Source organism: Bufo gargarizans, chromosome 8, assembly GCF_014858855.1.
Source record: "Bufo gargarizans isolate SCDJY-AF-19 chromosome 8, ASM1485885v1, whole genome shotgun sequence".
Classification (NCBI taxonomy): domain Eukaryota; kingdom Metazoa; phylum Chordata; class Amphibia; order Anura; family Bufonidae; genus Bufo; species Bufo gargarizans.
Genome location: NC_058087.1, coordinates 41671140 through 41689212, shown reverse-complemented (window position 1 = coordinate 41689212; position 18073 = coordinate 41671140). Strand labels below are relative to the sequence as shown.

At 41.5% G+C, this 18073-nt stretch overlaps 1 protein-coding gene across 50 annotated transcripts in view; it reads left to right on the top strand.

The window, feature by feature from the left end:
• Nucleotides 1-1850: 1850 nt before the first annotated feature.
• Nucleotides 1851-18073, top strand: part of TTN (titin) — a 249119-nt gene continuing 232896 nt past the window's right edge. For all 50 annotated transcript variants that reach the window (XM_044303133.1, XM_044303118.1, XM_044303159.1 and 47 more), the window contains exons 1-4: nucleotides 1851-2048; nucleotides 3408-3511; nucleotides 16409-16612; nucleotides 17307-17594. In XM_044303133.1, coding sequence (XP_044159068.1) covers nucleotides 3421-3511; nucleotides 16409-16612; nucleotides 17307-17594 — 583 coding nt within the window. In that variant the 5' untranslated portion in view covers nucleotides 1851-2048; nucleotides 3408-3420. The remainder of the gene's footprint in view (nucleotides 2049-3407; nucleotides 3512-16408; nucleotides 16613-17306; nucleotides 17595-18073) is intronic.

Genomic DNA, 18073 nt, shown 5'->3' with positions numbered 1-18073 from the left:
GTATTCAGGTGCAAATCAAGCCGGTGTGGACCAGCACCACGGTCCCATTCAGTAGAGATGAAAGAAGGCCAGCAGCACACCAAGGGTTTCAAAGGAAAACGTGCAGTTTATTCACCCAATGTCAGTAGCAGCGACGTTTCAACCGCTTGTTTTGCAGTCTTTTTCAAGCTAGCTTGAGAAAGACCGCAACAAGTGGTTGAAACGTCGCTGCTACTGACATTGGGTGAATAAACCGCACGTTTTCCTTTGAAACCCTTGGTGTGCTGCTGGCCTTCTTTCATCCCTCCCAAGAATAGGACATGCTATTTTTTTTTTTGCGGGGCTACGGAACGGTGCATTGGTGTGCTGTCCGCATCTTTTGCGGCCCTATTGAAGTGAATGGGTCCGCATCCGAGCCGCAAAAACTGCAGCTCGGATGCGGACCCGAACAACGGTCGTGTGCATGAGGCCTTAAATGTGTTTTAATGTTTAAACAGTGTTTTAACAATATTTCTTCAACATATTCGAAATGTATATATTGTGTAGCATGAAGAAATAGAAAGGAATGGAGCGGTGGCCACACTCGCTCTGCTATTTTTGGAACTCTCTTAGAAATGAATGGAGGGCGCCCCACGTATGTGGGGTGAACTGTCCTTCACTTTCAGGGGCCTGGTCTGGAGATAGGTCTCAGAGGTGGGACCCACACCTATCTGACATTGGTGGCATATCTAGGATATTCCACCAGTGTCTCAGATGAGACAACCCCTTTAAGAAAGGTCACCACATTTTTCAGTTTGTTTCAGAGTAATAAAGGAGTTTTAACATTTAGGCCTCTTTCACACTACCGTTTTTTTTTCCGTTTTGCGGTCCGTTTTTTGCGTTCCGTATACGGTCCGTATACGGAACCATTCATTTCAATGGTTCCACAAAAAAAACGGAATGTGTTCCGTATGCATTCCGTTTCCGTATTTCAGTTTTTCCGTTCCATTGAAAGATAGAACATGTCCTATATTTGGCCGCAAATCACGGTCCGTGGCTCCATTCAAGTCAATGGGTCCGCAAAAAAAACGGAACACATACGGAAATGCATCCGTATGTCTTCCGTATCCGTTCCGTTTTTTGCGGAACCATCTATTGAAAATGTTATGCCCAGCCCAATTTTTTCTATGTAATTACTGTATACTGTATATGCCATACGGAAAAACGGAACGGAACAACGGAACGGAAACGGAACCACAACGGAAGCAAAAAACTGAACAACGGATCCGTGAAAAACGGACCGCAAAACACTGAAATGGACATACTGTAGTGTGAAAGAGGCCTTATGCAATGTTTTAAAAATATTTCTTCAACATATTCAAAATGTATAAATTATGAAGAGATATGGAAATCCTAGATTTTATCATGTATGAAATAATGAAAATATATAGAACTTTTAAAATATATTTTTAAGATATTACTTTTTTACATTTTTTTATTCAGATTACTAGCTTGTACTATAGTATACTTATCAATGATCCATAACCAAATGTATACATATGTACATTTACAAGGACAAGGGTTTTATTGTAGTCCTCCTTGTCTCGCATACTCATTTCTACCCACTGGAACATAAAGACAAGGTCTGGATAGATTCACTTCCCCCCTCTGCACATGTTGGGTTTCCTCAGTGGAGACAAATTTAAGAATGACAAATTTAGCACCAGCAGTCATGTAGACAGGTGTGACATTGCACAGAGTAGACCACCCTCTCCCAGCATCCAGTGAGCAACAGGGTGGGCCCATGAAGTGGTGATGTCAGGACTGTCAGCAGATCTGGGGTATATAAGGTAAAAGCACCAAGTTAGCACTTCTGAGCAGTTCGTGCATCCCCAGCCTTACCTCGGGTGTAGGGATTGCATAGAAAAACAAAACTACACACAGCTAAACCCTGTGTAGTTTTGTTTTCTAGGCACAGAGGCCCACCATTTACACACTGGGATTGTCTAACATTACTCTTGGGGATAAAGACGTCGTTTTCCAACCGTTGGGCTCAGTCCCAACCCCTGTAGGCACTCTGAAGATATCAGGTCAGTGATCGGTTTATTTTATTAGTTGGAATACTTAATTTTTTTTCAAATTAAAATTGTGGTGTGCATTTTAACATATTCATAGCAATAGATAACATCTGTAGCTTCGTCACCTAAAAATTAGGATAATTTTGCACTAAAATATATAATTATATTCCTAGCATCTATTGGTGGTAATAGATATAGCCTGAATATCTCTTACTAACAGGGTGCAGTGTAATATGCATTAATATACAAACTGTATTGTGCTGATACTTGCACTTTGAAAATATAGAAACGTATAGATCAAAAACTGATTTTGTAACTTTTTGTTTCTGGTAAACTGACAAGGTTATAAAGTATTACTCACAGGCAGACAAGTGCCAGGAATAGCACTGATAAGATGCTGAAGGAATCAGCCAGGCTCTGATGACTTTTTAAGGGAATCATCTGCTCCCATATCTGTAACATCCCAGCAGTGACCACTTGTCTCCTGTCAATCACAGCTGCCTTTGCTAAAATTAGTACATGCCCTTTTGTGATCCCTCTAGATGATTCCTATTTAAAAAAAAATATAGAACAAGTACTTTTTTTGTTTTTCTTTCATTTAAAATATATATATTTTAAAAACTTTTAATTTATTAAAAATAAAATAAAACAAATTATTTTAAGAAAATGTTTTAGAATGAAATGTTATATAATATATAGATAAAATATATAGATACATATATACTTACACATTTTATTAAAATGAATTGTTATATTTATGAATTACAAATAATAACAATATTATATAATACATATAATTGTATTATTTCAGATTACCTCATAGATGACTCAAGCAATACGGAAATGCTACGTTATAATATATAAAAGTATTTTTATCAATTAAAATTGTTTTATTTATAATAAAATACAAAAAATATGAAAATATGCAATGAGATATTAACATTCAAAATCATATTAACATTCAAAATTTACATTATACAAACCATGAGAAAGAATTTTTTTTTTGCAAGTAACTGGGCTAATAAGCCCCCAAACTCCAAAGGAATAGTATTCTGTCAATATATAGAAATATATTCCCTGGCTCTCAAGAACCTGCACAATGTCCCGAATCATTGTGCTTTAATATACGCACCATTATTTTTTATGTTGCAATTTTTAATTCAGATTTATTTTCATCATTTCTAGGTTAAAAATTAAAACATGTCTATACAATTTATTCATAATTGATTCGCTCTATTATATGAAGACAGAATTTAGATTTTTATATTTTCAGTAACCTATTACATATATTGTGGTAATTTGTATATAGATGTTTCTTTTCATTCTCTTTCTATTTTTATTTTAATATTGATGTTATCTCTTTTTTTTCAGAGTGCCTATAAAAATGGCTACGCAAGCGCCGACGTTTATACAGCCGGTACAAAGTGTTGTGGCACTGGAGGGTAGTGCCGCAACCTTTGAGGCTCAGATTAGTGGTAAGTAAATGTTTTTAATATGAATTAATACAATATATATTTTAAATAATTCCTGCCCGCTTACCAATATATGATTGTATTGTAGATATGCATGGAGATATATTATAGATGGATAGGTGTGATGACTACGATGTCTTTCTTGTAAATTCTGTAAATGTCCATGTTTCAGGATTTAGAATATAGTAAAATCTAGATTAAAAGGCCTAAAAAATGCCTTAAGAAAAGGAATTGATTATCTAGATTAAAATAGGTAAATTTCTACCTCTCAAAGCAAAGATTTTTATTTTATGCTGTGAAAATAGTAATTGGGATCACATTATGCTGTTATCGTTTTATCTTTTATGATCATTTATATTTAGTAATGTATGTCTATTTTTTACTTGAATTGGAATCATGTTGCTTCTTCTCAAAGAAATATTATGTAGTATAAACAGTCTAATACATTTTCATAAAGTTGTTTAGTAAGATATTTATGATATGAAGATATTAAAAGAAACTGTAGTAGAAAATGTGTCTAGAACACTTTTTATAGGAAGCTTCTAACCCAGCCTTATGTTGGTTGATACCGTCTTGTAAAGTTGTCAGACTGTTTATGAGCCCATACAGTATAAGGGAATTTATTATGTATGTATTTCTCTTAAATTTGCCATATATTCAATATCTGACAATAATATATTCCACCATAGAATGCCTTAAAAATTAGCACGCATCATTATATATTATAGAAAAAAGTTAACCAAGTTTTTTCAAGTTTTAGATATGAAGTTTTTGTACTTAAAGGGATTGTTCAGGATTTTAATATTGATGGCCTATCCTCAGGATAAAGATTGTTAGACCCAGCATCCCTGCTAATCAGCTGTTTCTGAGTAGCTCCAGTGCCAGAACTACACAGCTCCGTCCATTGTGTAGTGGACGCAACTGGTAACTGCAGCGCTGCTCCCACTCACTTCATTGGAGCAGCGCTGCAGTTACCAACTCTGGCCACTACGCAATGGATGGAGCTATATAGTCCCACCAATTTTCAGCACTAGAGCTTTCCCAAAACAGCTGAGGGTGAGGGTGCAGGGTGCCAGACCTCCTCCGATGTGAAATAGATGGCCTATCCTTTAGAATACCCATCAATATCAAAATCCTGGAAGACTCCTTTAAAGCTGCCATGTCCATTCTTGAACATCCGCAGGGCCCCCTCTTGAGACCAATGGGAGACAGGTTCTGCCTAGTTGATGGTGGCACTTTGTCAAACTGGGGGCTTAGACAGGTTGTAACCCTCCATTCCTGGAAACAGCGCCACCCTTATCTATAGGCTCTGCCTGGTATTGCAGGTCAGCCCCAATCAAATGAATCAGGTTGAACTGCAATAGCAGACACAGCCCATGGACAAGAATGGCTCTGTTTCTGAAAAAAAGTGTCCTTTTTTATTTTTAAAGTTATACAACAACTCAAGTCAAGACGGCAGTGGGATCTTGGTTGTTCACATATACTTATTCATAGAGACCGGATACATATACATACATATAGATTTCTATGGATGTAGAGAATGTGTAAAAAAAAACTACTCCCTTTGCAGTCTGCATCCTTAGATCAGCACATGGGTGTTGAGCTTTACCTACACATGTTTTTTGTTATTTTACCAATATCTTTGGAAATCTTGGGGGAATTTATATGGACCTAGTGTAATACATTTCTTCTGGTCCTAGTTAACTAGCGTCATACATTATATGAGCTCGATTAAATCATAAACATAATGTTTATGTATAGCGACTGGTAAATGTAGCCTATCGGAAGCTATCAGCAATGAAATAATTAGTGATCTGGCTTGGGCAGGAAGGTGAAGTGATGGAAAATTTTAAAGTTTGGTTCAAAGGATCAGATGATATTGGGAGCAGTTGTGATGTGCTATTTCGGGGAAGCTGATCCTCTTTTAAGCTATATGGCGGACAGCTGTTTCCCTATAAAAGGTCTGACGTGGTGATCCCCGACCTTATGCCTCCAACAAGCTGTCCTGTCAATCAAAACCCTTGAACGCAGTTGTCTTGTCTAAAATTAACTGGACTGAGATGGCAGATTTCACAGTAGGATGTGGATGGACTAGAGAACCAGAAGAGTGTGAATCATTGTATACACTGGTTAATTAAATCCCAGTAATTAGGCCTTGATGATGGGAGGCAAGAGGTGTTATGAGGAAGGTCAACAGTGCAACATGATTCCTCCCTAGGTGCTTTTATTTTAGGACAGAGTCTAGGTTATGTTTTGTAGATGGAGTACCAAGGTTCTTTAGAATTGAACTGGATTATGGACTTGCTGTAGGTAATTAAATGCATATAAATGGGTTTACAGGATATAGTGGAGCTCAGGTCCTGGTGGCTGAAGAGGTCCTGTTTTGCCACATTAAGGGACATCAGTATTGTAAATTATATGCGATAGACCTTGCTACAGATCTTACATCAGTCCCAGAAGCTTTAACTTATGTCTCATTTTATAGTTATGGTAGGTTGTTTTATGTGGAATTGGATTAAACAGCTAGGAGATTTTTTTTTTATAGTTACTGTATATACAGGCATGTAACTTTAGGGGGTGCAGAGGTTGGAGTTGTGCTTGGGCCCTGGAGCCTGATGGTGCCCAATGGCAGCTCTGCCAGTATGAGGACAGCAGTACTATAAATGGTATTTGGCACCAAGGCCCAGGAGCTCCAGGCAACGCCTCTCATTACATACCTAGACAGTTTTATATAGATTACTTTACTGTATGTATATATATATATATATATTTAGATAGTGAGCTCCATTAGAGATAGCTTGATGCTAATGTCTGTAAAGTACTGCGGAATATAGTAGCGCTATTTAAGTTAGTAAAATATATATATGTATATAGATACATAGATGTGAAATAGATAGATTTATATACGTATATATAGATTTATATAGAGATTATATATATATATATATATATATTATTTTTTTTTTTATATAGATTATATATTTGTTGTTTTATGAAGAATTGGATTATATACACAAAATGACAGCAGGCAATAATGGCATTTTGTTCTGATAGGTCAATTTTGTATCTAAAATGAATTTTAGCACAAACTCCTGATTTTTCAATCTTTATTGCTTTATATCTGTATTTTTTTTAAGTCTACTCATGTTCCCCAAGATTACTATTTTCTTATAATTATAACTTTATATATACAAATTATTGGGGTCATTTATCAAACTGGTATAAAGTAGAAGGAGGAATCTGATTAATTTCTATGGGCAACTAAGTTAGTTCTTCTTTACACCTGTTTGATATATGACCCCTAGTAAGGCTTGATGAGGGGGAACGGGGTTGACTTGCAAAATATTGTAGTGTACCCTGGTGTCCAGGACTGAATAGCACTGAGAGAAGATGGCGCTCATGTTGTAAAGTGTTCAGCTGTCTTCTGCTTAGAATATGTAATGATAATGCTCCTGAGTCATATATGTGAAACATAGAAAAACTTGATATATGACAGCGGTGTCCTTTTGACATGTGTTTGGTTGGTAAATATGACTATAAAAAAACTGCACTGTGTGGTGCTCAGTATAATGGAAGGCGTCTTTCTACTGTATGGTTACATATGTCTGAGGCACATGTTCGAGACATTTGTAGTTTTTAAATGCGCCTGTCTGAACGTGATCTGAACAGAGCCTAAGTGTGATTCATTGTGCCATGTAAGCCATATAGGCACAGTTTCTACTAAAACCTGAAAAAGTTGGTGTGGTTGTTCACTTTTGTTTGAAGGATTAACCAATATACAGTAGCACCACATAGTTAAAAGCCCAAAGCCCATTTTCACTCCTGTGGGGGTCAAGTGTCCTCCATTTAAATGGAGGGATAGTTGAGCAGGTGCAGTACAGCTCCATTCAGAATCTATGTGACTGGCAGAGTGAGATAGCAGAGAACATCATAGAGATAACGGTACAACTTACCGCCCCATTCATATAGGGGCATAGCCCTTGTTCTTGTGATATATGGGGGTCCCAATGGTCTCACTGCCCAGATCTAACAGTTATTCCCTATTCAGTGGATATGGCATATCTTATTTTTACTGGAATACCCCTTTAAGATGGCACACATCACTAGATAATAGGCATCTGTCAACAGATTTGTACCTATGACACTGGCTGACCTGTTCCATCTGCGCTTGGCAGCTGAAGGCTTCTGTATAAGTCCCATGTTCATATGTGTCCACATTACTGAGAACAATTATGTTTTATTATATGCAAATGAGCCTCTAGGAGCAACATGGGCGCTGAAGTTGCACCTAGAGGCTCTGCTCTCTCTGCAACTGCTGTGCCCTCTGTACTTTGATTGAGAAGGACATGCATTATGATGTTTATACTGCCTGGTCCTGTCAATCAATCAAAGCAGGGAGGGAGTGGCAGTTGCAGAGAGAGATGAGCCTCTAGGAGTAATGGCAACGCCCCCGTTGCTCCTAAACTCTCATTTGCTTATATTACATTATTTTTCTCAGCAATTCGGACACATATGAACATGGGACCAACATAGATGCCTTCAGCTGCCAAGCGCACATGTAACAGGTCAGGTACAAATCTGCCAACAGATGCCCTTTAATGCAAGCCCTCAAGTTGTCCTGTTTAAACTCCTGTTGCCACTCACCTTTCCCAGCCTCCTGAATGGCAAGTCTGCCTAGTTCTGCATATTCTGATGCTTGTTCTGAATAACTAGGACTGGCATTTAAGTGTCTGCATAAGGGCTCATGCACATGACCGTTGTTTTGCGGTCTGTTTTTCACAGATCCGTTGTTCCGTATCTGAGTTTTCCCCCCTCTGATTTAAGAGAGGAAAACTAACCCTAAAATGTTTTTCAATTATATAAATGGTAAAAAGTATAATTCTGAAGGTGTTGGCCCTTTACAGAGTGGTGAAGGGGGAGTTGCAGAGAGCGATGAGGAGAAAGCAAAGCTATTAAATATTTTTTTCTCCACTGTATTCACTGAAGAAAATAAACTGTCAGATAAAATGCAGAATGTAAAAGTTAATTCCCCATTAAAAGTGCCCTGTCTGACCCAGGAAGAAGTAGAGCAGCTTCCTAAAAAGATTAAAATAGACAAATCGCCAGGACCAGATGGCATACACCCCCATATTCTAAGAGAGTCAAGAATTTCATTGCCAGACCCTTATTTCTGATATTTAAGGATTCTATACTGACAGGGAGTGTTCCACAGGATTGGCGCATAGCAAATGTAGTGCCAATGTTCAAAAAGGGTCGAAAAACAGAGCCCGTAAACTATAGGCCAGTAAGTTTAACATCTCTCGTGGGTAAACTGTTTGAAGGTTTTATAAGAGATGCTATCTTGGAGTACCTCAAGGAAAATAAGCAAATAACGCCATATCAGCATGGCTTTATGAGAGATCGGTCATGTCAAACTAGGGTTAGGCGATATCAAAAATATTCCCACGGTAACGATATTAAGAAATTTATCGCGGTAACAATATATATCGCAATAAATACCCATTTAGAAGAAAAAAACACTTGGGGCCACACGGAAATGTTATACTTTATGGGACAGAGACATTATACTGTAAGGGGGCAGCCACAAGGAGATGTTATACTGTATGGGGGCAGCCAGAAGGAGACATTATACTGTAAGGGGGCAGCCACAAGGAGAAGTTATACTGTATGGGAGTAGCCACAAGAAGACGTTATACTGTATGAGGCAGCCACAAGGAGAAATTATACTGTATGGGGGCAGCCACAAGGGGACGTTATACTGTATGGGGGCAGCCACAAGGAGACGTTATACTGTATGGTGGCAGCCACAAGAAGACATTATACTGTATGGGGCAGCCACAAGGAGACGTTATACTGTATAGGGGCAGCCACAAGGAGACGTTATACTGTATGGGGCCAGCCATAAGGAGACGTTAATCTGTATGAGGGAAGCCACAAGGAGACGTTACACTGTATGGGGCAGCCACAAGGAGACATTATACTGTATGGGGCAGCCACAAGGAGACATTATACTGTATGGGGGCCACAAGGAGATATTATATTGCATGGGGGCCACAAGGAGATATTATACTATATGGGGGCCACAAGGACATATTATACTGTATGGGGGCCTCAAGGAGACATTATATACTCTATTGAAAGGCAGCGGGGCACAAGGAGGCATTATATACTGTATGGGCAGGCAGCGGGGCACAAGGAGACATTTTATACCGTATGGGCAGGCAGCGGGGCACAAGGAGACATTATATACTGTATGGGCAGGCAGCGGGCCACCCGGACCGTGATTTGCAGACAATAATAGGACATGCACAACTTTTTTGCGGAATGGAAATACGGAAACGGAATGCACATGGAGTACCTTCCGTTATTTTTGCAGACCCATTGAAATGAATGCTTCCGCATACGGTCCGCAAATAAAACGGAATGGGAGTGGAAAGAAAATAGTTGCTCATGCACACGAACATGTGCTGCCCGTTGCCGTATTGCGTACCACATTTGCGGATCCGCAATACACGCGCACCGTTCTGTGTGCATTCCGCATCACGGATGCGGAACTGAAGCATGGAATGGAACACTACAGAAGCACTACGGAAGCACTACGGAATGCTTTCTGGGGTTCCGTTCCGTGAATCCGCACCGCAAAAAGATAGAACTTGCTCTATCTTTTTGCGGAAACGGACGGATCGCAGACCCATTCAAGTGAATTGGTCTGCAATCCCCATGTGACTGCCCCACGGATGGTGCCCGTGCATTGCGGACCTCAATTTGCGGTCTACAGCACGGTTGTGTGAACAAGCCCTAAAGGTGATGAAAATGAGTGGATGTCTGCACAATATGTTACCTTAAGGGCTTGTTCACACGATCACAAATTGCGGTCCGCAATGCACGGGCACCGTCCAAGGGGCAGCTGCATGGGAATCGCAGACCCATTCACTTGAATAGGTTCGTGATCCTTCCGTTTCCACAAAAAGATAGAGCAAGTTCTATCCTTTTGCGGTGCGGAGGCACGGAACCCCAGAAAGCACTCCGTAGTGTTCCGTTCCGTGATCCGTCCATTTCCGCTAAAAGATAGAGCAAGTTCTATCTTTTTGCGGTGTGGAGGCACGGAACGGAACCCCAGAAAGCACTCTGTAGTGCTTCCGTAGTGTTACGTTCCGTGCTTCCGTTCTGCACCATTCCGCCTCTCCGGATTTGCGGACCCATTGAAGTAAATAAGTCTGCATCCGTGATGCGGAATGCGCACAGAACGGTGACCATGTATTGCGGATCCGCAAATGCGGTACGCAATACGGCAACAGGCAGCACGCGTTTATGTGCATGAGCCCTAAAGAGGTTTACTGATCATGGACACTGGGGGCATATCTTAGCGATGTTGATAGATATGGGACCCTCCTTTGGGACCCGCACCTATATTTAGAATGGAGCTTGCAAAGTTGTAGAGGGCGGCACGGTTTTTTCAGAAGTCCCATTTAAAGCGAACCTTTCACCTCAATTTCACTTAATAAACTAGCAACAGTACCTTATAGATCATCTTCAGTGTGTTCCTTTACATCCTTGTGCCGCTTTCATGCGCTGTATATGCCTGAAAAAAACGTCTTATAAAGTAATCATTTCCTGCTCCAACAGTCACGCTAGAAGTCAAGGGGGTAGCCCTTCCCTCACTTCAGGCTGTACCCCCCCTGCCCTAACCCCGCCTCTATGCACTGTAATTGACACCCGGCTCAGTCGCCGGGACCGCGCTTGTACAGGCTGCGCATTCGCCGTCCTCCTCATTCGCCGCGCGATCCCGTCTATCGCGCAGACTCGAGCACGATCCTGTAACTGAATTACAGGATCGCGCTTGAGTCCGCGCGATAGACGGGATCGCGCGGCGAATGAGGAGGACGTTTTTTTCAGGCATATTCAGCGCATGAAAGCGGCACAAGGATGTAAAGGAACACACTGAAGATGATCTATAAGGTACTGTTGCTAGTTTATTAAGTGAAATTGAGGTGAAAGGTTCGCTTTAAATGAATGGGTAGTGCACTGCGCAAGCGCTGCCACCCCTCCATTTACTTCTATGGGACTGACTAAAATAGCCAAGCCAGTGTTCTACTATTTTCGGCTCTCCCATAGAAATGAATGGACGGCGGCCGCGCATGCGTGGTGCACCCTCTGCCACTTTGCGGGCTCCATTCTAAGGATCAAATATTGGAGTAATATCCTAGTTATGTCTGTGATGGAAGAACCCCTTTAAGGGTCCCATACACATCGTATATTTTTTATTTATTATACCTTGATTATAGGGTGTGTTTTATTGTAACTCCCCTGCATAACGGAAATGGGACGGATTATGCAGCCCATAGACTTCTATTATGACGGAATAAATAACGGAATGCCAGGCTTTTCAAGTTAGATATTTTAGTAGCTGCTATGGCTTATATCATCCATACAGGGGCGCTCATGCTCACACAAAAGCAAAAAAATTCAAGGCAGATCCAACTAATTTCGATAGTGGTGAACTCTGATGAACTATCAGAAAAAAATGCAGTTAGGCCTCGTTTACACGGCCGTTGCCCAGTCATGCCCATATCGCGGCCCGCAAAACAGGGCGTCTGCAATATATGGGCCCCGGCCGTTTGTGTACCGGATCACAGATACGGACCTTTTCACTTGAATGTAGGAATATAGGCATGGAACCGCACAGAAGCACTACGAAGCACTTCCCGGGGTTTCTCTCCGTGCCTCTGCACCGCAAATAATACATGTTCTATTTTTTTGCGGTGCGGACGGATCACGGACCTCCTCAAGATAAATGAGTCTGTCTGCGGCAGCCACACGGATGGTGCCCATGCATTGGGGACTGCAAATTACGGTCCCCAATGCAAGGAACGGCCGGGCAATGGCCTTAGGGCTCATGCACACAATCGTATGCATTTTGCGGTCCTCAAAGCACGGATCTTCATGTTACACCGTTTTTTTTTCCATTGTAACAATGCCTATCCTTGTCTGCAAAACGGACAAGAATAGGACATGCTCTATTTATTTATTTATTTTGGGCGGAGTGGACATGCGGACAGCACACGTCATTTCAGATTTTTTTTTTCAAGCCCCATTGAGATGAATGGTTCCGTATAAGGACCTGTAAAAAAAACGGAACGGAAACGGAAGAAAAATACGTTCATGTGCATGAGCCCTAAGATGCAGATTGTAATATATGGTTGGACACTGTCAAGAAGTGAGGCCCTCCTCTGGCATCTTCTCACCCGCCTCAGTATGATTGACTATTTCTATCTCTATATGCGTTCTGTCAATGAAGCTGAGCCAGGCAGAGAGAAGCAAGAGGGGAACCTCTCAAAGAACACTTCTCACCATTTCTTCATCTGGAATGCTGCGTCCCTTCTTAAGAGGGGGCCCTGTCAGTATTTCATGCTGCCTGTGGTTTGTAACAATGCAATATTCCATCATTTTGCAGAATTGCTTCACATGTATGCTGTCATATTGCCTCCCTGCAGCAGACGGTCTATAGGTTTTTACAGCTCTTTAACTGTGTTTCGGGCTTGCTGTATAATCCCATAGGCAGTTAGCTCCCCCTAGTGGTCACTGTATGTAACTTCCCTATATAGTCACAATTTGGGGACCTAAAAATAAAAAGGTGGATGTTAACTTTAAAAAAACTGATGCAGCCCACTTGGTAGAGTGGGTCCAGTTGCAGGATGTGAAGAGAAAGGTATGACAACTCCCAGGGTGTTTTATGTTGTTGCTGTAATTACAGTGTTTGCCACGGACATTTGTGGTGCAGTTCAGAACTGCTTGACATCTGCTTTTCTTGCATTTTTTTCTTCCAATTTTGGAAATAGTTCTAGGAATTGTTCTTGAGGCAGATATTTTATGCATTTTCTGTGGTGTAAATGTTGTAAAGTCTGCATTCCCCATGCTTAGGTTTGTGACCTTTTTGCAGGGGGGCCAGTGGGGGCCAGTGACATTTGCACAAAATGCAGCATACACTAGATCAGTGGTGGTGAACCTATGGCACGGGTGCCAGTGGCGGCACTCAGCGTCCTCTCAGGGGGCACCCGCACCCTGAAAAAAGTCTATGGTGTACCAATATGCCAATATGACTTGTCCTGCCATTCATCAGCGCAGGGCGCACTATGAACAGCACAGACAGCGCACGATGCAGACAGGCTATTATAGCTAAATGATAAAGTACATGGAAGATATACTATACTGGACTGTGGTATCCAGGTTAAGGGTCCATTCACACGTCCGTAGAATGGATCCGTTCTGCAACGTTGCAGAACGAATCCGGACCCATTCATTTTCTATGGGGCCGGAAGAGATGCCGACAGCACACAGTGTGCTGTCATCATCCGCATTTCAGAAGCGCGGTCCCAATATTCCAGTCCGCGGCTCCTGAAAAAAAAAAAAAACATGTTCTATTCTTGTTCGCAATTGTGGACAAGAATCGGCAGTTCTATGGGGGTGCCGGCCGGGTGTATTGCGGATCCGAAATACACTACGGTGGTGTGAATGGACGGTAAATTGTCGTATTGGCACTTTGTGATAAATAAGTGGGTTTTGGATTGCAGTTTGGACACTTGGTCTCTAAAGGGTTCGCCTTTACTGCTCTAGGTAGAATATTTTTCTGGTGTTTTTTATCCCCCATAGGCTTCTCTATGAACACAGCATGAAAAACACCTGTATTACATGTAACAGAAATAAAAAAATAAGAATGTCACCAAAAACTCATGTAGATAAATATATGTCATAAAAATGAGGGAAGGGGGGAATGAAAACACTGCATTGGTTGCCATAGCAACCAATCACAGTGTAATTTTAATTTCTGTGATTTGTTGCTACGGGCAAAAAAGACCATTTTTATTTCAAAACAGTTCTTTGCCACAGTTGTGTAGATTCATCAAAACTGGGGTAAAGGGAAACTGGCTTACTTGCCCATAGCAACCAATCAGATTCCACCTTTCATTTTTCACAGTCCCTTGAGAAAATGAAAGGTGGAATCTGATTGGTTGCTATGGGTAAGTAAGCCAGTTTCCCTTTACACCAGTCTTGATAAATCTCCCCCATAATAAACGGGGAAAAAGCATCTTTGGTGGCCGTAGCAACCAATAAGAGTTCAGCTTTCATTTCTTAATGTGCTCTTGGAAATCTGTGGCTTTACCAGTGTTGTAGGATCTGTGGCTGTACTATTGTCATGGGGACATCTATGGCTCTATCAGTTTCGTGGTGTCACACACTCTTGTACCAGTGTCGTAGTATCAACATTGGCTGTACCAGTGTTATTGTGGCACCTGTGGCTGTACCAGTGCTGTGGGATCTGTGACTGTAATAGTGTTATGGTGTCGCCTGTGGCTGTAACAGTGTTATAGTGGCACCTGTGACTGTACCAGAGTTAGAGTGGCACCTGTGGCTGTACCAGTGCTGTGGGATCTGTGACTGTAATAGTGTTATGGTGTCACCTGTGGCTGTACCAGTGTTATAGTGGCACCTGGGGCTGTACCAGTGTCATAGTGGCACCTGTGACTGTACCAGTGCTGTGGGATCTGTGACTGTAATAGTGTTATGGTGTCACCTGTGGCTGTACCAGTGTTATAGTGGCACCTGGGGCTGTACCAGTGTCATAGTGGCACCTGTGGCTGTACCAGTGCTGTGGGATCTGTGACTGTAATAGTGTTATGGTGTCACCTGTGGCTGTACCAGTGTTATAGTGGCACCTGGGGCTGTACCAGTGTCATAGTGGCACCTGTGGCTGTACCAGTGCTGTGGTATCTGTGACTGTAATAGTGTTATAGTGACACCTAGGGCTGTACCAGAGTTAGAGTGGCACCTGTTGCTATATCAGTGTTGTGGGATCTATGGCTGTATCAGGGCTATAGTGACACCTGTGGCTGTACTATTGTTATGGGGACATCTGAAACTGTATCCATGTCATGGTGGCTCCTACAGCTTTCTTTTTTATTAAGGATATTCCAGCTCACTAAATAATACCAATGTTTGTGAATGCAAACATATATTCATTTTTAATTTTCCGCTTTGGGTTTCATTGCCATATATAATGCTAGGCGCCACTGACGTGTATATCTATTGCTCGTCTGTATTTTGAACACTTACATATATATATTGTTAATTTCTCTTTATGGATTGAGGGTTGCATCATTTCTTTCTGAACACTACAGGGTATGCTTTTGATACAACAGAGCAGAAAATGTATGACAATGGAGATGGTTTTGTCAGGTCAGGTTTCTGTTACACCTGATGATTGAATTATGTAGTCTGCTGCTGTATTCTACTGGAGGTGGTGCTTCACTGTAAAGTAACTCTGCACAGCCCCTCCCCTCTGTATTGAGTGACAGCTTCAGTATCCAATGAGGAGAACACTACAACTGTCACTCACAGGAGAGGGGCTGTGAAGCATCTCCATGCAGAGAGCACTTCACAGTAAAGCTCCGCCTCTTGGGCAATTGCAGGAGCAGTGCCTGGCAGAATTAAACTTCATATTCACACTACTCCTGATAATAAAAGAACTGCAAAAAGTACTATTGGGGTCATTTATCAAACTAGTGTAAAGTAGAACTGGCTAAGTTGCCCATAGCAACCAATATCAGATTCCACCTTTTATTTTTGACAGCTCCTCCGAAAAATGAAAGGTGGAATCTGATTGGTTGCTATGGGCAACTAAGCCAGTTCTACTTTTCACCAGTTTGCTAAATGACGCCAAATATGTTTGTCCTGCTCTCCTTGCCCCTTATCTAGCACTGTTAGCATCAGTTTTGCATGGTCAAAACCTCTGACAGACTCACAGTGACCCCTCACCCACAGCAATGAAAACAGTTGTATGATATAATGTATATGGTGCATACATAAATATGATTGTATTACATAATCTTTCTTCTTTCCTAGGTTTTCCAGTTCCTGAGGTGAGCTGGTTTAGGGATGGCCAGGTTATTTCTACTGCAACTCTGCCAGGTGTCCAGATCTCGTTTAGCGATGGCCGCGCTAAACTCGTGATCCCCGTCACCACAGCAGCACACAGTGGAAGATACTCCCTAAGAGCCGCCAATGGAGCAGGACAAGCAACTAGTACAGCTGAGCTACTTGTTACCGGTATGAATCTTTTTATATTTCTACAACACTAAATGATGTCTGCACATTGCACACATACAATGGAGGCTAAACCAGTGCTGGAAAGAAGCCAGATTCTGAATTTACTAAAAATATTGGGGGAATTTATCACTCTCCCCACAGCATGGTGTTGCAAAAGTTGCAAATCTCATGTTTACGACTTTTAAAAAGCCATAGCATTTTCTCGCAAGTGGCTTTTGTTTCCTAGATTTTCCCGTTTCTGAGGTGTTTTTACAGGCTAGGACAGTGCTAAAGCCCACCCATCATAGGTGGTGACATCACCGGGAACACTGCTAGGTGGAAGCCTCGGCCTAGCAGTGTCCAAATGTTAACAAACAGCATCGCGCAGTGCAAGGGTATACATGAGAGCATGAAAAGCTCAAATGCTCCGCTCATTCATGGTGAATGAGTGCAGATCAGGTTGAGTCTGGGTTCAGGTCTGATCCCAGACAACCCCTTTACATTTTCAGCAGAACATCATAATCTGAAATGCAGACTTGGAGAGAAATCTAATATTTCCCTAGGAAGCTAATTAAATGCTTTTATGTTTATTCACAGATACTGGTAAAAGTGTCTTGTAGTTTTACCCAGTGTTTTTCCCACAATTTACATTTGCTTATTTAATGTGGGTCTTGTTTTAAAATTTGCCTTTCTAATATTATTTTGCTTCCCATAGCTGAGACAGCACCCCCAAATTTCCTACAAAGACTACAGACCATGACAGTAAGACAAGGCAGTCAAGTTCGACTTGACGTCAGAGTGAGTGGAATCCCTACACCTGTGGTGAAGTTCTACAGAGAAGGAGCTGAAATTCACAGCTCCCAAGACTTCCAGATCCTTCAAGATGGAGACCTCTACAGTTTAATCATTGCAGAAGCATACCCTGAAGATTCCGGAACCTATTCTGTAAATGCAACCAATAATGTCGGACGTGCTACTTCAACAGCTGAACTGAACGTTCAAGGTACAGGATTCAGTTTCAGGGGTTCATAGAAATTTTTTGAGGCAGAAACCCTTACCCATTTTTTTTGTGAGACACTTTTTCCATATGACAAGTAGGGACGATCAGCACTAAATATTAAAGCGGTTCTACAGGATTTACATAACAATGACTTAACCTCAGAATAGGTAATCAATATGAAATTGGCAGAGGTCTGGCTCCCTGCACTCCTATTAAAGGGGTCTTTCAAGATTCATATAGGTCATCGATATCTGATCAGTCAGGGTCTGACTCCCGGCATTTCCACCAATCGGATATTTGAAGAGGCCTCTTCTTAGACCAGTGATGTCACGTTCATCAGTCACATGGCCTAGTTGCAGCTCAGTCCCATTCAATTAAATGGGCCTGAGCTACATACAAGCACAGCCACTATACAATTTACGACACTGTGCTTGGTATACTATGAGGAGACTGTAGCACTCACCGGAGCACCATGGACTCTC